We start from the raw sequence: 23,701 nt of genomic DNA, 5'->3' as shown, positions 1-23,701 counted from the left end.
ATTGAAATAATTATTCATAAAATAATACCATTTAGAATTTAAATAAGTTATTAGTTTTGGTTTAATTGCATTTTCCTTTCAATTATTATACATCTCAAACTAGAAGCATTTACATGCTCTATTTACACAAAATCTTGAATTCCAAGATTTCATGCTTCACTAGAAAAAATCTATCATAACGCGGAATTTCACGTGGTTGCCTAGTACTTTGGCAGTCAATTTTGGCTCAAATGGAGATAGATTAAATTTAGGAAGCGTCACTTTTGAGCTGAAATAACGCTTTAAAAAATTGAGGAAATAAAATTTAAAAACATTTCTTCTATCTGCAGTGTATTTTTATTAAAATGAATTAGATTTTGCAAGGGGCCCCTCACTGTAAGATCATTAGTGAGAAAAACGGATAATTTACATAATATTATAACTATTAAAATGTTGCAAAAACATTGTATAGACATTGTGGACCTATCCATAAAGGAGCTGGCGGAGCTGGCCACAAAGCTTTTCTTATGGACCCGCTTCCGCCAGCTAGCGCTTTAGCGGTGTTATGGAAACAATGAATTTAATCTTCAAACATATTTTTGACACTGTGCCACAGCCGGCGCTTCACATTTTTTTGTAGTCGCGCTGAAATGCGTTCCGTATGGAAGACAAGGAATGATGGATGGCACCCCTTCTACGCATTGAACATACTGAGCGCAATTAGTGTAAGGCAAATTAACAGTCCCGGTTGTTGGGCACAGTGGCTGAGTGGTCGTAATTATCTCAGTAGTCGTTACTTCAGTCGGAGGAGCGCCAGTAGTGGGTATAGTCGTGGGTACTTCCGTCGAAGGAGCGCCAGTGGTGGGTATGGTCGTGGTCTCCGTTGTAGGAGCGCCAGTAGAGCTTGTGGTTGTGGTTACTTCCGTTGTAGGAGCGCCAGTAGTGCTTGTGGTTGTGGTTACTTCCGTTGTAGGAGTGCCAGTGGTGGGTATGATCGTGGTTTCCGTTGAAGAAGCGCCAGTGGTGCTTGTGGGTACTTCCGTTGAAGGAGAGCCAGTGGTGCTTGTGGTTGCTTCAGTAGTCGAAGAAGCGCCAGTAGTGGTCGTGGTTGCTTCCGTTGGAGTAGTGGTGGTTATAGTTGTTGGCGTTGTTGTCGTTAAACACGGAACAGGCGTTGTTGTCGTTAAGCACGGAGCAGGTGTTGTTGTCGTTAAGCACGGAGGAGGCGTTGTCGTGGTTGTAGTTGTTGTCAAACAGTCACCTCCTCCACCACCCCCTCCACCACCACCTCCGCCAGTTCCACCTGAGCCTCCCTCACCGCCTAAAAATACCAAAAAGTTATAATGTTTGAAGTATTTCATATTATGCTGCAATATTAACAAGAACCATTTTAGAATTTTATGTATGGGTGTAATGCGACCTATCATATTATACTGTATATCATTAGCCAAAGAGCTTGTGACATATTTGCCGAAATTATTGAAATATGCGAAAAGGTAATCAAGGTAATTTCAATTTGAATTATCATATTTTTAAAAGCATTTTTCAAAAGTTACGATAATATTATAAAACACGAAACACGAGGCATTTTTATTCAACAGAATACATTCCCGAATTTAAATTAAAATTTAATATCACTCTTCATTGAATCATTTCCTACCTGAGCATCCGCCTCCAGCGCCTCCAGCGCCGCCTCGAAGCTCAGCTTCTTCCACGCATGAAACACAGCCAACGTTTTCAGCGTAGTCACAGATTTCTTTTTTGGAGTCATAGTGCAAATCAAGTGGGCATGAGAAAATTGCCACGTTTCCATCTTCACATCTGTAGAAAAGACTGCATTCTGCGTGAGGGTGGAATTCCAACAGGCCTGAGGAGCAATCGGGCTTTTGTGGGCAAGAGCTGGCCAGACATACTGCTAAAGCCAGCAGTCCCAAAAAAGCTAGGCCTAAAAAACAAAGAAATTTATCAATATCTCTTTGCATTGAGGAAATGCGGTCAGTTTTGTGTTTTAGTATTTATGTAAAATAAAAATAAATAAACGAACTTCTTGCGAGCAAATATATTAAAAGAAAAATATAAGAATTTTGATAATAATGGGCATAACTTTTGGCACAGACTGACTCAAAACCTTCTATGCGATTTGAATGGCGAGTTAAGTTAGCCTGAACCTAATTAGGATTTTGGTTATTGAAATTATTAATTAAAAATGTTTACACAATACAAGCCCTAAATTTTGTATTGATATGGTATTTTTAACAAATAATTACTATATAATAATAATAATGCTAATGATAATAATGTTTCTAAAAAGCTAAATTACTGCAGTATAAAACTTTCAAGAGAAAGGCAATTGAAAAATCAAAGGGAAAGGGAAGAACGTTATTTAAAAAATTTTAAACTGTCACTTATAATTGCTTCACTTACGTTTCATAATCAACTTGTCTCTCAGTAATGTGTGCAGCTCACTTAATTATTTTCAGGCATCTGGTTGTTCTTGTAGGGTGACCTGCAGTTTTTATACCCTCTGGGGATTAACGTTAAGATTATTGTAATTAATCCATGTTTTTTAGCTGATTTAGCTTCTTTGATGCACCAACTTATCGGTAAACCGATTTGAATTTCAAGTGGCATGATTAATTTTGATCTTCGTTGATATCTAAAATAATATGAAAACCAAGGTTCATTGTAGATTTTGAAATATCACAAGATTCACAAGCTTAATTATTAATTATCATCAGGCAATAACGTGCATTAAATTACGTTTGCTCGACATTGCAATTTTACGGCGATAATCTAGAACATGCGTAACTCTAATTTTTGATAACAATTATTCAGAATTACGACTATGAAAGACAAAATTAAGACATGACGCTGAATTTTGATACGGATTTGTCGAATTAACTGCTCATAACCTTTATATAACTGCTCTATAAGATTAGACATTGCTGAATCATATCTGCTGTGTAGGGAAAAGTCCGATAAAATATATGAATTTAAAATAATTGATTTTATAAATAATCTCTGTGTGCGAAATATAATTCGAATTATGAGATTATTCTCGCTATTTCTCGCATATTGAATACAAATTTCTGCATAAAAAATTTTCTATTCAAATAATAACGAACGTTTTTAAGAACGATTTTTATGATATGTTTGAGAAAATCTATTGGAATATAAAGTTTTCTGAGTAAAGGCCCTAATATTATTAATTTACAAAAACATTGGCTACAGTCAATTTTAAGGAAATAAAATTACTTTCATTGATTAAGAAGGACGAATATACTCATAAATCCCTATGTGTAGTTAAGAACGTGTTTCTGTGAATTTTAAACATGAATCATATATTTGGAAGACTTGGATATAAGGATATGTGATTTATTTTACTTCACATTACATTCAGGGAGTAAACAAATCAATTAACCAACTGTTTTCAAAATACGCGCAGACTATTTACCGCACCTGCATGACGTGTCAAACTAGTATTTTGGGATTCCATAAATTGATGGTTTTATTATTCCGTTTTCACTTGGCGTTGAGTTTTGACCACGGCACCATCATGCTCTGGATCGCGCTGGTCGTTTCTGCCCGTTTCCACTTCAGCCTGGCCACAGATGCCGTCAGAACCATTGGTGCGATTTTTTATTTTGCTCATTGAAATAATTCTATTTTTTTTTCTAAAGAGGTGCCTGTGTGCGAAGCCGGGATTAATTACACGCTGCCGCACTTCCACTTCTGCGACCGCTACTTTTCCTGCATCGAGGGTTTCGTACACGAAGGCCAGTGCGCCGATGGATTCGCGTACGAACCGTTCCTGGGCTGCATTTACGCGCATTTCGTCAACTGCACCTCTCGTCCGCACTTTCGTGAGTATACTAGGTATGCAACCGGCTGAACATGAAAGTGCTGCCAGTTGCATAGCATCGAAGTTGATAAATTAAATTGAGTCGCTTTATGTTCAAGGAAGTAATTTTTGAATACAGAGGAGATTGAAAAAGTATTTTAATTTATTTTTTAATGTGCAAGCAGTATAATTTCCTTGAGAAAAATATTTATCTAAACCCAATTAGTGTAATTATTTTTTTTGGAAATATTTAATAGAATGTAAGTAAAGAGAGGCCCAAATAATGCTGATAAATATTTTCATCTTATGGGAATATTTTGCTAAATTATTTTTATGATTATTATTTTTTTTCTCAAGTTAATAACTTTTGATACCAAGATTAAATTTCATATTTCCTCGTAATCAAGAAAAAAAAAAAAAATTTGATAGGACCCAAAATTTTTAATGAACAAAGATAGATCTGTAGTTTTATGGAAATGCTGTGTAAAAAGATCATCATCATAGAAATCTTGCAATGAGAGCCTCTTTAATTGATGTAATATTACAAATTGACCTAATTGTAAGAAATTAGCTTGTTTTAATATTTATCGCAGATAAAAAAAAAATATTTTGAAATTTTCTATAGAGCCTGCTGTTTCCAACGGAACGTGTCCCCACTTGAATGGCATCTTTCCTGACGTGGAACGCGGTTGCCAGCACTTCTTCGAGTGCATCAATGGCGAGGCTAAACCACTGGACTGTTCAGAGGGAATGATTTTTGACAGCGGCGTCCGCAGTTGTCGAAACCCAAACGACGCTGAGCTGGTGGAGTGTTTTGTGCCGAAACAGGAACTCTTGCCGCCACCGGTTGCCTCTGAAATGACTCCTACTGAAGGTTTCCGTCAGATAAAAATGAAATTAATTACTTTTATTAAATTTTGCAGTGGAAGTAGTTGAGAGTTCTGAGCACGAAGTTTTCAACATAAATGGAGTGAAATTCAAGTGTCCTGAGGACGACCTCTATACGTTTGGTGACCACTCTCGATACGCTTTCCCTGGCTCGTGTCGCTTTTATGTAATTTGCTGGAGGTCAGGCAAGACGACGGTCAATGGCTGCCCTCATGGAACAGGATTCAATCCTGGAAGCTTCACATGCGAGCCTATTGAGTCGCTGACTAATTGCTAATTGGATTTTGATTGAATAAACAAACCAAAATTTTTTTTTTAACTGCAGTGAACTTTTATTAAAATTAAGGTTTTGCAAGGGGCCCCTCACTAAGTAAGATCATTAGCGAGCAAAGTTAATGGAAAAATTTACATGTCGGATATCACAAAGTAAAACAAATCAGTTTATGTATTCTCGTCTACCGGTTGGAATTAATGGGATTACACAGTCCTGGCATGTGGACTCCGCTTCAGGAACGCATTGCAGGAGCACAGGATCAAATTCTTGGCCTGGTAAGCATGGAATCTCTAATTGTATGCCGAACAGACAGAAATAATAGCTTTTGCAGTCACTCTCATGTGGCTGGTTTACCCCAGCCGAAAGTATAGTACATCTCGGCTTTGCCTTGCATGGTGGGAGGGTAGGGGTAGGTACAGTAGTAGTTGTCACCTCAGTTGTGGTGGTTGCAGGCTCTGTTGTTGTCGTTAGTTGAGTGGTGGTCGTTGTCTCAGTAGTGGTAGTGACAGTCGTCGGTTCTGGGGTTGGAGGAACAGTCGTAAGCGCCGAAGTGGTCGTAATAGCATCAGTGATGGTTACAATTGGGCCAACGCAGTTTTTGCATTGTGCCATAGCCGGCACTTCACATTTTCCTGTTGCCACGCTGAACTGCGTTCCAAATGGAATACAAGGAAGGATGCTTTGCACCCCTTCTACGCACTGAACGTACTGAGCGCAATTAGGGTGAGCCAAATTAACAGTCCCGGTCGTTGGACACGTTGGTACAGTGCATGGCTGAATGGTAGTTGAAGACGTAGTAGTAGGCGCCACGGTGGTAGGCGCCGCGGTAGTAGGAGCTGCAGTGGTAGGCGCCGCAGTGGTAGGCGCCGCGGTGGTGGGCGCCGGGGTAGTGGGCGCCGGGGTGGTGGGAGCCGGGGTGGTGGGCGCCGGAGTAGTGGGTGCCGGTGTTGTGGTTGGCTGCGGTATGCACTTTGCGCAGCCGGATATCGATGGATCAACACACGTTTGTGTGGTTGGGCTGAACTCGGTTCCTGCAGGCAAGCAGGGCAAAATTGTTGATGTACCGAATACACATGAAATATAGAGCGAGCAATCGGATGGATATGGCAGCCTTGTAAGTTCAAATGATTTACAAACAGGATTGTTTGGGCAGACTCCGGGAGTTGTTGGAACAGGAGTAGTTGGAGTAATGGTGGTCGTTGGTTCTGTTGTAGTGGTGGTCGGAGTAGTAGTTGTTGCTTCTGTAGTTGGTGGTGTGGTTGTAGTAGTAGTGGTGGTGGTGGTGGTGGTGGAAGTAGTAGTACTAGATTCAGTAGTTGGTGGAGCCGTTGTGGGCTCTGGACTTATGCAAATAGGACACTGAGCTACTGCTGGATCAGTGCAATCAAGGAGCGTTGGGCTAAATTCTAGGCCTGGGGGGCACATGACGAGTTGGCTGATACCAAAAACGCATTGGATAAACTTTCTGCAATCAGGAGGATACGGCACCATTTTAGCACCGAAAGCAGGGCAGGTTGGGGTCGCCGGGCAAGGTCCAGGGGGAATTGTGGTAGTTGGAGTGGTGGTTGTTGTCGTAGGGGTGGTGGTAGTTGTGGTAGGAGTAGTGGTAGTTGTTGTAGGAGTAGTGGTTGTTGTTGTAGGAGTCGTAGTTGTTGTTGTAGGGGTAGTGGTAGTAGTTGTAGGAGTAGTAGTGGTGGTTGTTGGAGTAGTAGTGGTTGTTGTGGGAGTAGTTGTGGTCGTTGCAGGTGTCGTGGTGGTTGTTGTAGGATTAGTTGTCGTTAAGCAAGGAGGAGGAGTTGTAGTGGTGGTTCCAGTGGGCTTTGAAGTGGAAGAAGTTGTCCAACAATCACCTCCGCCTCCGCCACCCCCGCCGCCTCCTCCGCCGCCACCTCCTCCGCCTCCGCCACCTAAACATCAAGATTTTACATGTAACATTAATTGTTCGTGTGCTACAATTAATTCAAGAAGAGTTACTACACAAAACACAAGCTTACTAAATCCCACCTTCCGTACCTTGTGGTATATTTCAAAATTAATGTTATTTTAAAATTTAAAATCGAAATTTAATTCATTTTGTTCTTTGCAAACAATTGAATTACAAATTTCTTTGAGGAAAAAATTTTATGTGGGGTAAAAAAGTTCGGAAATTTAAATATAATGTCAGGTCATCTTACCCAGGCATCCCTCTCCACCGATTCCACCGGCACCCCCGCCGCCTCTTTGATCAGTTTCGTCCACGCATGAAACGCAGTCAACGTTATCGGCAAATTCACATATCGCTCTAGTGGGGTCATAGTGCAAATCAAGTGGGCATGAGAAAATAGCCACGTTTCCATCTTCACATCTGTAGAAACGACTGCAGTCTGCGTGAGGATGGAATTCCAACAGGCCTGAGGAGCAATCGGGCTCTCGTGGGCAAGAGCTGGCCAGACATGCTAAAGCCAGCAGGCCCGCTAAAGGTAGTCCTGAAATAATGAGGAAATTTATAATATTCTTTTGCTTGCAATTAACGATGCTTAAATAATATTGAAAATGGCACATGAAAATACAAATTGAATCCATAAAAAAATCAGCTTTTATATTAAGTTACGATTAAAAAATTTTATTAAAAAGGCTTATTTTATGAATATGTATTATTGCCTTTTTTATTATACTTTTAAAATAAGTAGTATAAAATAGTCAATAGTACATAGTAACATTTTTCTCGAGAGTTAAAAAATAAGCCTTTATTTTTTATGAAATTGCATACTGAAAATTAATACCTCTATAAAGATGAATTAATATTAAAATGGTAATTCAACTTCTTTTTTAAATTAAAACAAATAAAATAGAGAACGGAGTTGTTGAATTTTTTTTGAATGTTTTAGCATTACTTACGTTTCATAATTAACAAGTCTCAAAGAGGTAAAAAGTAAAGTTGCTGCTCACTTAAAATTTTTCAGCTGTCTGGTTTTTCTAATAGAGTTGCCTCTGGTTTTTATACCCTCTTAGGGATTAACATAGACATTATCGTAATTAATGGTTTTAGATGATTTAGTCTATAATCCAGCGACTTATCGACGGGGATTTAAATTGCGCGTCATCATTAATTTTGATCTTCGTTGTTCTAATCAAAAATATGAAAACCAAAGCTTATTGTAAACAACTAAGGATCACCTGCTTATCATCTAGTATTCATAATAAAAAGAATAAAGTTTGCAATCAATTTCGATCGCAATATTTCATTGCGCTGATTCATTACTGATCTTCGTTTCAACAAGTTCTGAGAACATTTTTATCAAAAGTAATTAAATAAAAATCGTGCATTATTATTTTTAATAATATGCACTTATATGGAACTGGAAATATTCCATGCCATAATATGTTATACAATTCAAGAAAGGAATACTCCCCTGGCATTCTCAATTCCAAAAGAAAATAATTCAAAAGAACTACGTACTTTGCACTTTTAGGGGTTGAATTACAACCCCTGAAAGTGCGAAGTTCTTTTTGAATTATTTTCTATCCAAATTCATAATATGCAAACAATTTTTTATTTAAATCTGATCACCATTTATTTTATTAATCAACTTATTTTCGTGAAAAGGGTTTTTTTTACAAAAAATAAGAGCTGCTTTTGAAAAATCAAGCCGTTTCATTTGTGAGTTGTTTATTATTTTTTAAAAAAAATATCAAAATATATTACACAAAATAACGAAGATCTTTGATGCATTATTAATTATTAGTTACATAAAAATAAAACGTAAACATTTTTAACGGGTTGGTGAGTCAAAGAAGGAATTTTTATTACTAGCGAAAATTATCGTTAGGTTTTTAGCTGACTTTCTTGATAAACTTTCTTTCATATTAATTCAATTTAGTACAACGAGAAGCGGCTCTCAAGAGGAAACATATTAATTGAATACCAATTTGAATAAAATAAAATTTTTACATTGGTCGTCAACGTGCTTGTGATTTCATAAGAAATTTATCATGGAGTGCAATTCACACAATTCGCCAACGCTGGTGCAACGCATCTGCCATCGGCAGCGCTGAACTGAGTGCCCCAAGGGAGACACGGCTGTGTAGTCGAGACGCCATTCACACATTGCGTGTAATATCTGCAATCGGCTGGATAGGGAAGATTTACAGTGACTCCTGGCTGACACGTGGGAGCAACGCAAGGACTTGCAGTTGTGGTGGTCACTGTTGTAGCTTCAGGTGTAGTCGAGGTCGATACTGTGGTAGTAACTTGAGGTGTAGTCGAGGTCGATACTGTGGTAGTAACTTGAGGTGTAGTCGAGGTCAATACTGTGGTAGTAACTTGTGGTGTAGTCGTACTCGATTCGAGGTAGCACTTGGGACAAGTTGAAACCGCAGGATCGACGCACTCTCTCGTAATAGGGTCAAACTCCAAGCCTGCAGGCAGACACTGAAGCACCGTCGCCTGTCCCAACGTGCATTGAATGAACAAGGAGCAATTTGAGAAGTACGGCAATGTGGTTATCTCGAAGGTTTTGCAGACCAAGTTCGCTGGACAGTTTCCGGCAGGAGGAGGAGTTGTTGTGGTGATTGGTGGTGGAGTAGTCGTCACCTGAGAACCACATTTGGGACAGTTGGCCACCGCAGGATCGACGCATTCACGCAGAGTGGGGCTAAACTCGGTACCTGCAGGCAAGCAAGGCAAAAGAGTCGCCGATCCCAAGACGCACTGCTGGAACAAAGTGCAGTTGGACGGATAAGGCTGTCGAATGATCTGAGTCGGTGAGCAAATAGGTGTTGCTGGACAGTTATCTGACGGTGTAGTTGGAGGAGTTGTTGACGGTGTTGTTGTTGTCGTCGTTGGAGTTGTTGTCGTCGTAGTGGTTGTGGTCGTCGTTGGAGTGGTTGTAGTTGAAGTGGTTGTAGTTGAAGTGGTTGTAGTCGTCGTAGTAGTGGTGGTGGTGGTGGTTGTTGGAGGTCCACAGGATGGGCACTGGGCGGTGATCGGGTCGGTGCACTCGCGCAGGCTCGGACTGAAGTGCTGACCAGAAGGACACGTTAGCAAAATGCTGTAGCCGAAGATGCACTGGCGGAATCTGGTGCAGTCAGGGGGGAAGGGCACCATCGTGATGCCGCTTAAGGGGCACAATGACTCTGGGCAAGGTTCAAAAGGTGGCTTGGTGGGAATGGGGGTGAACGTGAAGTCCTTCGTCCTTCTCGGCGTCGTTTTGGTCAACGACGAGGAGCAGCTACGGCATTGCGAATAGGTCGAGACGCAGATTTTGCTGGTGGGGTCAAAGTTCAGTCCAATTGGGCATTCGAAGGTGAAAGGTGTTCCATCCTGGCACCTGTAGAACCGGTTGCACTCGGCGTGGGGGTGAAATTCGATGCGACCTGACGAGCAGTCAGGTTCTGTGGGACAGGTGCCGGCGGCCAGGCCAATCGCGGCCACAAGGACCGTGAGTGCTAGCGCTGAAATGTGGAATTTGAATTATTGATAAGTCTATTCGCGGAACTTGTGAAATATGCGGTGATTATTTTTGCGTTACGGCAGATAAGGAGCTGTCAAATTGTCAATCAATGTCTTTATAGTGAGATCAAATCGATTTTAATTACCTGGGATTATTGAAATTGCCTTGGCTTATTTTAATAAATATTTGATTTATCTCAGCAATTTTGCGATTACCTCTACAGATTTAGAATATTCAGTCATAAAGAAAAAAAAATTTAAGCAAGAAAAATACGCACTTGCAAATAATATGAGTAAAAGTTGATCAAAATTCAAACTAAAATTTTTTTGAAGACATTAAATTTCAATTAGATAGCACTCACTGTTCATTTGAGTATAAATGTTGTCCTAGCAAAGCGTTTCTGACTACTGATTAAATATGCACACTATTTAGTCCCTTTTATTGACTATGAGACTGACATTATCTCTAGAACTCAAGTGCTTGTCATTTATTCTGATTTTTTTTGCCGGCAGAGTTCAAAAGAAGCAAATAATTTTGCCTAAACAATCAGCTTCAATGACAATTATTGATGTACTTAAATAGAAATTGAATTTTATCAAAATTACAATATGAAATGCAACAACCTTTGTAATTATCAATAATATCTTTTAAAAAATTACATAAAAATTTTTACAAAATTTTATCAAAGAGATTTTAACAGATTTTGATGATAAAATTACGGATTTTGGAATAACTAGACCAATTCCTCAATTAATTGAAAATATTGGTTATAGGTTAGAAGATGATAACTTATTTTAAATTTTTTAAGAAAAAGGAGTAATTTTAGTCTTAAATCGCGTGAATGATAAGGAAAGAAATTTGGAACTTTACGAAATATTTCTCAACTTTCTCTATTTATTATTAAAAATATTTAACATTACAAATATTTAGCGCCTTGGAGGTTTGTGATTTTATTTCAAAAAATGAAGAGTCCTCCAGGAATCCTCCGGAAAATCATCCTAGAGCGAAAGGTGGAAAATCTGCAGTTGCTAAATAGAAGGTGCCTCGCGTGCTAAATTTATAATTTTATAAGTTCTGTGTTGAAATAAATTCCTAAGCGGCGCGCTTACTTGCTGGGGGTTGGATATCCCATTGACACCTGCTGAGTTGAGTTACAAAAGCCAGCCAAAAAGTCGTCCCAGGAATCGCACTGGGCGGCTCGAAATTCGTCCGACTGGATCGACTCCATGAAAAACACCCAGCACCGTTCATGGCTGCAGGAAGCTGTAGATCAAAATAAATTACTTAACAGATTAACTTTTGCTATTTATTTTCTCACCGGTTGGATCAAAGCCGCAGCCCGGTTGTTTGTGGACGCCGCCGTTTGGATAGAAATCAACGTGACCGATGGGCAGGTCGAACCCTAAAAGACCAGCGCATGTGTGAATTACGTCCACGAAAAGTGCGTCCGAGTCGGCGAGTCGTTCTGTGGCGTTGTCGAAACTGAAAAGAGGCAGGGCTGGGTCCAATCCTGTAATAAAAAGACAAACCAGTAGATAAATTTTCCACATATTTAACTTTTTTGCAGGCTTTTAATTATTTAATTTTTTTATGTTAAATGATAATATTTTATTTATTATAGTAAAAAATTTAAAAAAAATGCCCATTTATAATTTTTTGTATTTTCATCTCGAAGTCATGATAACAAGATATCGCACCACTATAAGCTCACCTGCGTTACTGCCAAAATGAATTTTGTACCACAAAATTTAGTCCTGATTTTAATAAATTATATTTAACAATTTAATTTTGACTCCGAGGTTCAAATACTTTTGGCAGGGAAAGCATTTTTAAGTGATAGATTTTCACATGGACGAACGAAAATTTACCATTGTAATTTTTTATCAGTTCGAATTATATAATTCTGTAAATACGTATTTACCAGTGATGCGTCCGATTTGTCCATCGAGGACTTTCCCAGCGTATCCGCAAACATGCGCCCCTAGCGAGTGGCCAAGACAGTGAACCGTGGAAAGATCAGCCCCAGAATTGTCCGCCAGAAATAGCAAAAGGTCTCCCAAGTGTTCTCCGACGGGTCTGGTATTTCTCCTGGCCACGTTGTACAACGGGTTGGCCGCCGCTTTGGCCCAATCGACCGAAATCACGTTGCAATCCTCAATGCCGATAAAAACTGCACTTTAAATTTTATTTTTGTTCGATAACTTTTCATTATTTTTTCTCACGGGAAGTCATGTTCTTGATCCAATCGAGGTACCCGTTGCTGCCAAAGCCGTGGATCAAAACTTTGATGCATTTTGATCCGTCAAAAGTCGTGCCGTTTAAATCATTGACGTAAATTTCAACTGGCTCATCTGGGTTCGAACTAAATAATATATTAAAAAATAAAAATTTAATATATGTATTTTAATTTAATTTCTATGGCTTGTGATTTTGATATAATCGGTGATGAATTAAAGTAATGAATAATCATTGAATTAATCAAATTGTTGCTGTTTTCGTTCAATCGGAATAATTTTATTAAACAGAAAAATGTCAATATTGATCAACCTTTAATTTATGATGTTGTTTTCTAAACCCTCTTTATCAGCAGATTTCTCTTTATCTATTAAATAAAAATTAGCCCAGCCAATCCGATTAATTTTCGACAAAACATATGACATGAGTGATTAGCAAGCAGAATGTAAATTTTTCTGTAGCTTAGTAATGTCCAGAAAATTCATTAATTTATTCTGATGTGCAACTTCTGATATAAAAAAAATGCTTGGTCGCGATTTAGTGACGCTGCAACATTAATTCCTGACGAAATTTTGTGACATATTATGCTGTATACCTGGAGTAAAGCAAAAAATTGACGTCATTCTGCAAGTCGAGCTCAAAGTTTTCCAAGTCATCAATCAAGCGAGCTGATAGACCTGCCAATTTAAATCTTGATCAATGGAAAGGCTGAAAGAGGTGGATTTTGCTTCCTACCCGCATGAACGATTTGGAGGAGCGACAGAGCGATCACCAACCGATGCATGGCTAATAATGGAATTGCGTTCGTTATTGTTGCTTCACAGAAAAGAGAGAGGTGTGCAGCACTTGAAATTTTTGTAACGTTGAGAGAGGGCTGATTATCGCGGCCCTTGAGATTACACAGTATTCAGGGGTCACAGTAGCTGCTTTTTGAACGCAGCAACTATTTAAAAAATCCACAAACAATAAAATAAATTGGGAAATTCAAAATATAGCCATAATCTGTTTTAGTACCTTTAGTAGGAAAATGATTAAAGAAAATAAAGCAAATAAAAATATTTTGTAAAAAAATGAAAAGGGAATAATTTATTTTTCAGTAAAATTATTGTAATGATCTAGTTAAGTGAGCTGATTCGTTTTCTTTTTCAAGTTTGATTGAATGTCTGACAGCATAATTTTGATAATAAGGACACTTGAGATTAGACACGGGTGTCGCTGGCAAACACGGCGTTCGACAAGTGGCCCTCAAGTACGCACCAAACTGTGCTATATGCGATGGATGACGTTTTACATTTTCATATTAACGACCCTCACGACAGCAGGGACCATTTGTGCGTTTTTTTTCTATTCCAAGCGCAGATGTTGCTCGGCCACAATAAAGCGATGAGTTTCTAGTGGTCTCCCTACAAAGTCGAATTTTCGTATTTTCTCATCGGCGTCAACATGTTTTGAAATTTTTATATCACGCGCTTCTAGATTTTTCGTCATTAACCGCGAAACAAACGGATCCACCTGGCTAATCTCCTTGGCCGCCAGAAGCAAATAATTCGCGCCAACTTAAATCTTTTTAATCTAATCGCACTAGCAATCTTGCTATTTTATTCCTCTCTAAGGCCGACTGACTTTCATTGCGTTGAACGCGATTACGCTTTTGCAACTGCCTTGGTGATAAAAGAACAATGACGCGTTAGAAAATTGCTGATAAAGAAAAAAAATGTGTAAAATCAGTTATTGAGCGTAGATTGACATAGCGAATTACAGAGAGAAATTATTTTCTACATTAATATTATCAATTCAGCATTAACTAAAAAATTGTAAGCCGAAATACCAAAGTTAAAACAATCCAAAAAATGTGCTGTGCTTTGTAACAAATGGAATTAGAAGAAATTTGCGATTAAGGTTTTATATGTGAAGAAAAAAAATTTAAAATTTATTAAATTCGGTACATTTTATTAATTTTGTGATTTTGAATATTTAGCATTAGCAATGAAATTTCTTTTTATATTTAATTTCATTTAATAATAAAAACATTACTTGTAAAAGTTGATTCTTTTTTCACTGATCTAGACTAATGTGTTCAAGCCAAAGCGATTACTGATGCTATTTTTATTCTATATACATACATATATACAAGCGGAGCAAAATTTATAAAATTAAATTTTCAATATGGAATCATTTGACCGCGTTGAATTAATTGGTGGTGCTCTTTTTATCCTAAATGCAACCGGAACAAAATTAAAAATGTTTGAAAGTTAATTAAAATTAACTATATTTTTCTATTAAAAACAATATAAACTTTTGCCAAATTTAATTCTTGTTACATCGCAGATTCGACCGCACTGAATTGATTTCTGATGCTCTTTTTATCCTAAATACCATAACAAAATCGAAAAGATTAAATTCTATGACTAGAATTTCAAAGTCTAAGGTTTAATATAATTCAAAAGTATTTGAAATAGCTAAATAAAATTATTAAAAGTTTCAAGATATTATTATAATATTGCAGGGGTGGAAAGAGAATGGATAAATCGTTGGCAGTTAATTATAGAAGTTTGATGAAAGTAGGTTTGCATTAAATGTTATTTAAAACCTTTTTTCTTCAAATGACTCCAATTGAAATTTCTATTTAATGTCGAGTTTGGTTTTCATGGAAATGCATGTTAGGAATTTTAAATGTTGCAATAATTCTGCAAATTGAAATTAATGGAGAGAAACGTGAAGCTGCAAATTAAAATACAGCGTGTCGTTGAAATTATCTCCGTGCTCGCGTAATTTGCAGACGCAATTTGCAAAGTTAATGTCGTGTATAACAGCCCGAGTCTGCCGCCGCGAGTATTAACAAAATTCGTCGTTCAATTTGCGAGATAAAAGCTCTCGAGGCACAATAGCGACTCAAATGAGGAAGGGAGCAGCGTAATTTGCAGCCTTTTTGTGCGAAAACGCGGTGCGCGCATTCAGAAAAAAAGTGGGCACTCGAGCGCGCTTTGCCATTTTGCTTTTCTCCCCCCACGACGGCGATGCACTCAGCCAAGAACAATGTTTCTCTAACAAGAGAGAGCCACAGACGTGCTCGCGTCCGCCGCGCTCTATTTTCTTAACAATACGAAAATTCCCTGCTTTTCTTGCTCGTTTCGTCTCTCTCTGACGAGTGTGTAACGAGGATATTAAGGAATTACGCCATTATTTGTGTTGCGGGTGGAGGAGAAGATTTTTGCAAAGCGCCCCTCTTTTGCAGCCAAACAAAACAACCGAAACATCTCCCCAGTAGTCACTTCCCAGTTTAAATTGTTCAAACCTTCGCCGTCCGTTTTTAGGGTCAGAAAAGCGTGCCCAAAAAAGATACGAAATTTTTGTCGCAAGATTTTGAGCAGATTGATTTTAAACACCATTGAATAAATCTAATTATTCACGAGAAAATAACACATCTTTTTGTAAATTTTTACACTTCCTCTTTAAATTTTATTTATTGCTCAGGCTCATTCTGGAATCAGAACCAAAATATCAAGTAAATTGCTTTATTTTGGTTCAAGTAGCTAACTTTATATAACTGGAAAATTGATTGAACAATTAGAGTCTTTGATTGATATTTAAATTTCATTAATTTTTTATTTTACGTAGTAAAAATATAGTAAAAAATCGAAACAAATCGTGAATTAATGGCCGGTAGACACAAATAACAAATAAAAAATTTAAACTTTGTGTGAAAAAGGCATAAAATAAAGATATTTTTTTTTATATTTACCTGTAAATCAAGCTCAAATTAAAAAAAAATCAACTCCACCTGGAACAACCTATAATGTATACAATTAAAGAGATGAAGTCGAATTTATATATTTAATTTATTTCCACAAATTGTATCTTTTTTATTGAAAAAATGCAGAATATCTTTAATATATCGAGCAATCTCAATTTAATATTTCAGTTTTGCCTTTTTTTACTATTGTAGTCACCGAAATGTAGATAGCGCGCGGAGTCCGAGTCGCGGGTCTAAAGAATCACAGCCTAATTTAATTTTGTACCCGCGCCGGCGACTATTTTTAACCCTGCTCTGGTGAATGCACCCGCTTCTCGTTCACAATCGTCTTTGTCGCCGGCGCAAAATACCCTTGTTAAAAAACGAGCCGACGCTGTTAAACGCAACTTGCTTTTCTTTCAGTCGTTTAATCCAAATCGCGGGGCGAGGAGTTTGTTCAGTTTTTCTTTGAATTTCTCTGAATGGAGGAAGAGAATAGGGATGGTGCAGAGGAGGAGTTGCGGCAGGTGGAGAGGAGGCACGTGTCGGTGCACTTTGACTGCAGTTGCACCGACGAGGACCTGGCGCGAATCGCGCGAGAGCTGCGGGAAGACCCGCGCCTGCTGGACGGCTACGGCGGCCAGTGTTGCCCGCCCCTGCTGCACGCGGTCATCAAGGAGCACCCCAGGTGCGTCGCTTTTCTCCTCGAATGCGGTGCCGAGGTGAAACAAATTAACCAAAACAATTCTAGCACAAAATCAAAAATATTTCCAAAATTCCGATTTGTCTCATTTAAAATTTAAATTTTTTAAATTTTCAACTCTTAAATGGGCTTATTTTAATCATTTCAATTTTTTTTTTAATTTTCGATTTAAAAATTATTTGATTGTGTTGGTTTGAGAAGTTATGTACTAAAATTTTGTTTTGCAGGTGAACCAAGAGTACGAAACGCTGGGCGAAAGCGCCCTCTCGTGTTCCGTCACCCGCTCAACTCCAGATATAGCTCACATGCTGCTTGCAAGCGACGCCTCTGGAATAAACGTAAAAAGTTCGCTCACCCACGAAACTCCGCTGGTCAAAGCTGTGAAACACGGAAACGCTCAGACTGTCAGGCTCCTCCTTGAACACGGGGCAAGACCCAATTCTGGAACAGAAAGAAACGGTGATTTAAACATAAAAAAACTTTAGAAATTAGATTCTCCTTATTATCTTTAAAAAATGTGCCTAATAAAGAAAAAGTAAAAAAGTTGTATAAGTTTTATGCAATTTGCTCTGCAGCACAATGAAGCAAGTTGCCTACCTTCAATTCGGAAGGGGGGCAAAAACTTTTGATAGAGCAAAAGTACTCCAAACAAATCCCTTTTATGATAAAATAATCTAACAAACACACTTTTTAAAATTTAAATATTATAATTTCTCTTTTAATAAATATTTGAAATATTTATTTAAAAAATCCTACTTTTTTATGCTTTCGTCCATTTAATTAATGAAGTTTTTCAACGTCGCAGATGATGTGATACCTTGCGTTTATCTGGCCGTCGAGCTTGGCCACCAATCAATCGTGACTGACCTGCTGGCACACGGCGCCACCCTCACCGGCCACTCCCACTTTGACAAACACAACGTGCTGTACAAACATATGCAGTTCGCGATCGCCGAGGGTCAGCTGGAGACGGTGCGCTCCCTTTGTCTGTACGGCGCACTCAAGGAGCTCTGCAAAATCACTCTCTACCCCGAGCTCAGCACCGTCATCCACTGCAACTTCACCCTTTTGGGAATCATTTTCCGGTAACTATATCCGCTAATAGGAAAAAATTATTATTATAAATTATAATGAAATTTTTCAAGGAATGAAAATTCGTTGGAGGTAAACGTGAGGATGCTCAACATTTTGTACGAGTTCGGATTCAACTTCTGGAAGTGCGACAAACACGACAAGAACGCGTGGAAGAAAATGGAAAAGCTGCAAACGAACGAGTTCACCAAATTGCTCATCTACCGAATTTTCAGGCTGCGGTCTCGCCCGATGCAGCTCAAGCAGTTGTGCCGCATCAAACTGTTGAACTTTTTTGAGCACAAATTTCTCAAGAGCGTCCCGCAGTTGTTGATTCCCAACGAACTGAAAGACTATTTGCGATTCAGTGATGTCAATTGAAACCAATTTTTGTTTAAAATAGGAAATAAAAAAAAATACTCCAAATTCAATGTCAACTTTTTTAAATCTTTTAAAAACTATGAAATTATAATAGTGATGGTAATTCATTTTTCTGAAATTCTGCAAAAACTACAAATTTTTGATGAGAGCTTTTGGCAGTTTGGAATAAAAGGGAAAAAATGTTTGTGGAAAAGCTGACGGATCGGTCAACTATCCGGATATTCAATTTCGAGTTTAATTCCAGAAGGCACTCGAAGGAGCTTACCAAAGAGACGGAAGAGAATATTAGAAATTTGCGGAGAGTGAAGCGGGCGGGTGGGCTGAGCAAGAGAGAATGAATGTTCAAAAGGCTTTCTTGATTGTCTTTGGCTGCTGCAATATCAGAGAGGATGGATGTGGACATAAAAGCCTACGCCCGCATCTCTCTCTCGCTAAGCACACACGAAATGCAGAGCTTCCACAAATATTTTCTCTTTTCCGTCTCTCTTTGCTTACGGCTGATCAAAGGAAACCGTCAACAAAACAGCAGCCGAAATGATGAAAACAGCCTGCTTTTTGAACATCGCTTTAATACTTTTCTGCACGCGAAACAATCGCCGGGCAAATTATGCCTTGATGGAGCGCAATTACCAGCACGTTCAAAGTAGTGGCGACGCATCAAAACACTTTGCATACTTAAGCTCGCACTCGCACCAAAGGGAGTCTGGAATATTAAAAAAAAAAGGAAGAGCGAGTCCTCTTTAAAATAAAAATTATAATGCAACAACCGAATCTAGAAACTTTTGGCTCACCTTAACCCAGTCAATGAAAATTAAAATTAATTATTTAAATGAAGCTGCTTTTGCCAAAATAAATGAAATTTCAATTAATATTGTATACAAAAAATTAAATAATATTTTATATCGAGTTATGTGGTTTTTGTCAAAATAAATAAAATTTGTATTAATATTATGAAAAAGTTTGTTAATTAAATTAAAACAACTTTTTATATTAGTTTTTATTGTGCCCCCGTAAATATTATTTGTATTATTAATTAATATTATATTATAATTTGCCTTAAACATATCTAAAATATGTTGCGAAAATTAATTAATTTAATGGCAATTTTAATAGCATTGCAACATGAAATATTTTTGTGCGTTTTAATTTTGGATTCAATCTCAAATCTTTAAAAACCCAATCGTTTCCACTGAAAACACTTTAATTCACATCTTTCACAATTATACTTTTTATGATTTCGTTCATAAATATTTTTTACAAATCACTGAAAAAAAAATGTGATATTATTCCGAGCCCCATAGCGAGCTGCTTTTGATAATATTTCCGCAAGTTTTATTCATGACCCGCTGAAGAGTGGCAGATGTGCCCCTCAGAACAAGGATCTTGTATAGGCACAAGTTATTACAATCAAAACTGTCTACTCGAGCACTTGATATGTCCCTTGCGTGTTTCAAAATCGAAAGCTTGAGTGGTTTCTCGTGAGAGCTGCCCGTCCGCACCGCGAATATGTAAGTATAAAACAATGTTTGAACAGGGTGCAGTTTTCACACATTAATCCGAATTAGGGACGCAAATGGGCGCGTAATTGACGTGCAGAGAGGGGACCAGGGGGGTGCGCTGATTGCCCCTCGAATCAAATCCCTGCTGCGAATTTCAAAGGCCGCGAGCGAAGGTGTTCAACCTCCCATAAAACACTCTCTCGGCTTCAAACGCGCGCCCTTTGTTTACAGAAGCTAACGCGCGTGCAGTCGGTGCGGAGGCCCTAGTTTGAGCTCAGCTCACTAATCCCCTCGATCGGTCTGTAATTAAAATCGCCGACTCTGGCCGATTCATTCAAATAAGGGCTTTTGCATTTAATAGTAGGCTATAGACCGCGAAAATATATTATCCATTTATGATCATATAGTAATATCAGATGGATTCAAAATAATTGTCAAACTTGAGACGAGGGATAAATATTGATCAAAAATTAAAAAATTAAAACACGCACACACACACATTTTGTATTAAAATGTATAGCGGGTGGTCTAACGATAAATTAAATGTAAACCGGCAATGACCATACACACAAGTTTTGATAAACTTAGTCAAACTTAGTAGTGGAAAACTATATATAATAATATTCCGTTTTTTTTTATGTGTCAGTTAAATTTTAAAATTTTATAGATTATTTGTTCGTCTTTGGATAGTTTTTTTAGTCACTTGTATACAATTAGCATATCTCTTCTTTTTTGTTTGAGTTAAAAAAGCACAAGAGATTTTATGCATTTCATAAAACTTGTGTAGAGCGCCTTGCATCAAACAACGCACTATTAAAGCTTTTTCCTCTCTCGCACAATCAACAATCGTGCAAAAGCGCAGCACTTTACTTCAAATGTCCACAGGCAAAATGAGAGTATTTTTGATATGCGTGGGAGAATTGCCGCGAGATATGTATTTTGTACTTATCGGCACAATAACAATAAAATGCGCTCCCCAGCCTGAATACGCATCACAATAACAGAGGAAAGGGTTGCGTTTCATCCGATTTTGTTACACTTTTGGTATGAAAAGGGGTCGATTAAATAGCACGATTGTGATGCTTCTTACCTCCCAAGTTGAGGGAAAATTCCTCAAGTATACAAAAAATTATTCTAATTGAGAATTTATACAAAATGAGGTGGGAAATGAAAGCAAATTATACAGCAGAGCAGTATTTTTTTTATTTATTTGAAGATTTGAATTTTAGAGCTGATTTAAAAGAGTAAAATGTTTCTGCGGAGATCACAGTTTTTGCTCCAATTAGGCTGAATAATTAGTTGAAGCCGCTAATGCGAAGAGGAAGTGTGAGGGAGTGTGAAGGAAACGTGCGAGCCAGGCAATTACCCGTGCTCAGCTTGTGATTAAAATATTTTTCTCGTTTAATAAGCGGCGTGAGTCAAAGAGCGCGCGAGAAGTGGAGAGAACAAATTATACGCGGTGATTTTTCTATGCACGGGATAACAAGGGCCGCGCTGAAGCCACGCAGTCTGGAGAGCAAACATGTGGCTCTCATCATATGCAGCATTGCACAGATGGTCCTCTTTCATGAAAGCAAGAAAATGAGCCGCTCCGCCGAGATGATGAGGGTTCCCTCGTCTTTATTGTGTAAACACCCTGACGGTTCTTTCCCATAAAAATCAAACCAAGAGAGCACACTGCAGGCTACTCATACATACAAAATAATACTGTGCTTGGAAATCATTTTCAAAAGTGATGCGATACCCAATTCCGGAAATATTCTAAAAGCTGTAGGAATAGTCAACGTGGTTATAAAATTTAAGAATGTGAATTAAATTTCACTTTGAAGCTTTAAATTGGAGACATTTTTAGAGAGAAAAGTCAATTTGAACCAAATTATAGCACAATTCTTTTGTTTAAATTTCAATTGATATTTAAATATTTAAAAAACTAAAAAATAGCAAATTATCAATGGTAATTAATTATTAATTTTTACATGAAATGTGATGTAAATTTTAAAACTTTTGTAATGCCTGTTATTTGTCTTTGTAACAAAAAAAATTTAATTTAAGTAAATGGATTACATATTATAGCATAAAATTATTATAAAATATAAATCATATAAATATTAATTCAACTTATAAGGAAAAAAAACAACAGTTTGTGAATAAAAAATAGCAAAATTATCTTAATGCGGCTGTTTGTGAACGTGAGCAGCTCCGCCTCCGTGGGTTGAGACTCACCCCTGGAGGCGGGGCCTGGTCGGCGGCGGCGGCGGTCTCGGTCGTCCGCAGCACGCGGGGCCAATCAATGCCGGTGGCAAGTGCGCGGCGACGACAACAAGAGCAGCAGACAGACCATGAGCGTGCAGTGGCGAGCGTGCGGCGTGCCGCCCCCGGTCGAGCCGCCCCCGGCAGACTCGTCCGACTCGGACGTGAACGTGGACAGTTCTTCGGAGCAGGAGGACGAAGGGTGTTGCCTGCAGGGTGAGGATGGCCAGGATGGGAAGCTGCAGCAGGAGAAAGCAGGGGGCAAGAGCGTGAAGCCGCCGTACTCGTACATCGCCCTGATCACGATGGGCATCCTGCAGAGTCCGCACAAGCGGCTGACCCTGAGCGGCATCTGCGACTTCATCATGGCGCGCTTCCCGTACTACCGCGACAAGTTCCCCGCGTGGCAGAACTCGATCCGCCACAACCTGAGTCTCAACGACTGCTTCGTCAAGATCCCCAGGGAGCCCGGCAACCCCGGCAAGGGCAACTACTGGACCCTCGACCCCAACGCCGAGGACATGTTCGACAACGGCAGCTTCCTGCGCCGCCGCAAGCGCTACAAGCGCCACCCGCCCCCGATGAGCCACCACCACCACCACCACCTCCAGCCCCCGGTCCACAACTTCTTCCTGCACCACCTGCAGCCCTTCGCCTTCCTGCCCCCGCCGCCCCCGCCGCACCTCTTCGGCCTCCGCCCGCCTCCGCCGCTGCCGCCCCTCAGGCCGGTGCCCACCCTCTACCAGCACAAGGCCGCCGCCGCCCTCAAGTCCGGCTTCACCATCGACTCGCTCCTCACCACCACCGCCCCCGCCGCCTCCAACCCCTCGATGCACGCATCCGCCTTCGCGCCCCTCACCAGTCTCGGTCTCAACCTGAGAAGGACGGACACCACTTCTTCCTTTCAACTTTGAAAGGTGAGAAAGACGAGCTTTGATAAAATTTTCAATAAAAACTTCTTCAGGTTTTTTTATTGATATTAAAGAGCAAATTGAATATATCTGAATTTATGAGTGATATCTTTAAGCAAAGAATGACAGTCAACAAACCTTCTTTGCAACTAAAATTTTTAATTAATTTTGCAATTTTGTTCCCAGGTTTCCTTTAATTCATCCTTTGGTATGTACGCTGAAGATAATTAAGTTCTAAAATTGAAACTGTTCAAAAGTGAGGAAGATAAGACTTTGAACTCAAAATAAGAAGTGTTGTGCGAAGAAATTAATAATTTGCTGTGATATCGCAAAATGAACTCTGTTAGATTTTAAATGAAAAAATATATTGTAATAAATTACGCTTTAAAATGAGGAAATGCGTGTTTTCCACTTTTGCAATTAAAACCATGACAAAGATTAGAGAGATGCATAAAAGTTGCAGATTTCCTATTATTCAACCAAATTGGCTTGAATCATAAATTG

The 23,701-nt window shown here is 38.8% G+C and overlaps 4 protein-coding genes across 4 annotated transcripts; 2 read left to right on the top strand and 2 right to left on the bottom strand.

Moving 5' to 3' along the window:
• Nucleotides 1-566: 566 nt before the first annotated feature.
• On the bottom strand, nt 567-10,819 carry LOC132201476 (mucin-2-like). Its single transcript, XM_059627658.1, has 6 exons — nt 10,776-10,819; nt 8,964-10,415; nt 7,157-7,435; nt 5,165-6,889; nt 1,640-1,924; nt 567-1,300 (listed from the first exon to the last, which is right to left on the bottom strand). The coding sequence occupies exons 1-6, from the start codon at nt 10,780-10,782 to the stop codon at nt 567-569; spliced, it is 4,482 nt and encodes a 1,493-aa protein (XP_059483641.1). The 5' UTR covers nt 10,783-10,819.
• A 469-nt stretch (nt 10,820-11,288) lies between these two features.
• LOC132200255 (lipase member I-like) lies at nt 11,289-13,533 on the bottom strand. The gene is made up of 7 exons (XM_059625587.1): nt 13,385-13,533; nt 13,245-13,326; nt 12,637-12,776; nt 12,336-12,584; nt 11,733-11,924; nt 11,524-11,677; nt 11,289-11,465 (listed from the first exon to the last, which is right to left on the bottom strand). Exons 1-7 carry the CDS (start codon nt 13,431-13,433, stop codon nt 11,408-11,410), a joined length of 924 nt encoding a protein of 307 aa, XP_059481570.1. The 5' UTR covers nt 13,434-13,533; the 3' UTR covers nt 11,289-11,407.
• Nucleotides 13,534-16,774: 3,241 nt separating this feature from the next.
• Nucleotides 16,775-18,582, top strand: LOC132201119 (ankyrin repeat and KH domain-containing protein 1-like). The gene is made up of 4 exons (XM_059627047.1): nt 16,775-17,104; nt 17,313-17,544; nt 17,891-18,170; nt 18,231-18,582. The coding sequence occupies exons 1-4, from the start codon at nt 16,865-16,867 to the stop codon at nt 18,535-18,537; spliced, it is 1,059 nt and encodes a 352-aa protein (XP_059483030.1). The 5' UTR covers nt 16,775-16,864; the 3' UTR covers nt 18,538-18,582.
• Nucleotides 18,583-22,340: 3,758 nt separating this feature from the next.
• Nucleotides 22,341-23,701, top strand: LOC132200802 (forkhead box protein D4-like). The gene is made up of 2 exons (XM_059626534.1): nt 22,341-23,203; nt 23,384-23,701. Exon 1 carries the CDS (start codon nt 22,376-22,378, stop codon nt 23,198-23,200), a length of 825 nt encoding a protein of 274 aa, XP_059482517.1. The 5' UTR covers nt 22,341-22,375; the 3' UTR covers nt 23,201-23,203; nt 23,384-23,701.

The sequence above is a fragment of the Neocloeon triangulifer genome, unplaced genomic scaffold (genome assembly GCF_031216515.1).
Source record: "Neocloeon triangulifer isolate White Clay Creek 2 clone unplaced genomic scaffold, ASM3121651v1 ptg000014l, whole genome shotgun sequence".
Lineage (NCBI taxonomy): Eukaryota > Metazoa > Arthropoda > Insecta > Ephemeroptera > Baetidae > Neocloeon > Neocloeon triangulifer.
Note: the sequence above shows the minus strand (reverse complement) of the source record. Positions and strands in the feature narration are given on the sequence as shown.

Coding starts and splice junctions, on each gene's coding strand:
- LOC132200802 (XM_059626534.1), top strand. CDS start 22,376: ATGAGCGTGCAGTGGCGAGCGTGCGGCGTGCCGCCCCCGGTCGAGCCG.
- LOC132200255 (XM_059625587.1), bottom strand. CDS start 13,433: ATGCATCGGTTGGTGATCGCTCTGTCGCTCCTCCAAATCGTTCATGCG. Junction 13,327..13,384: donor CCTCCAAATCGTTCATGCGG/GTAGGAAGCAAA, acceptor TTAAATTGGCAG/GTCTATCAGCTCGCTTGATT. Junction 11,925..12,335: donor ACAAATCGGACGCATCACTG/GTAAATACGTAT, acceptor TTTTTATTACAG/GATTGGACCCAGCCCTGCCT.
- LOC132201119 (XM_059627047.1), top strand. CDS start 16,865: ATGGAGGAAGAGAATAGGGATGGTGCAGAGGAGGAGTTGCGGCAGGTG. Junction 17,105..17,312: donor TCCTCGAATGCGGTGCCGAG/GTGAAACAAATT, acceptor TTTGTTTTGCAG/GTGAACCAAGAGTACGAAAC. Junction 17,545..17,890: donor TTCTGGAACAGAAAGAAACG/GTGATTTAAACA, acceptor TCAACGTCGCAG/ATGATGTGATACCTTGCGTT.
- LOC132201476 (XM_059627658.1), bottom strand. Junction 6,890..7,156: donor CGGTGGAGAGGGATGCCTGG/GTAAGATGACCT, acceptor CTTGATGTTTAG/GTGGCGGAGGCGGAGGAGGT. Junction 1,925..5,164: donor CCCATTAATTCCAACCGGTA/GACGAGAATACA, acceptor TTTGTTTTTTAG/GCCTAGCTTTTTTGGGACTG.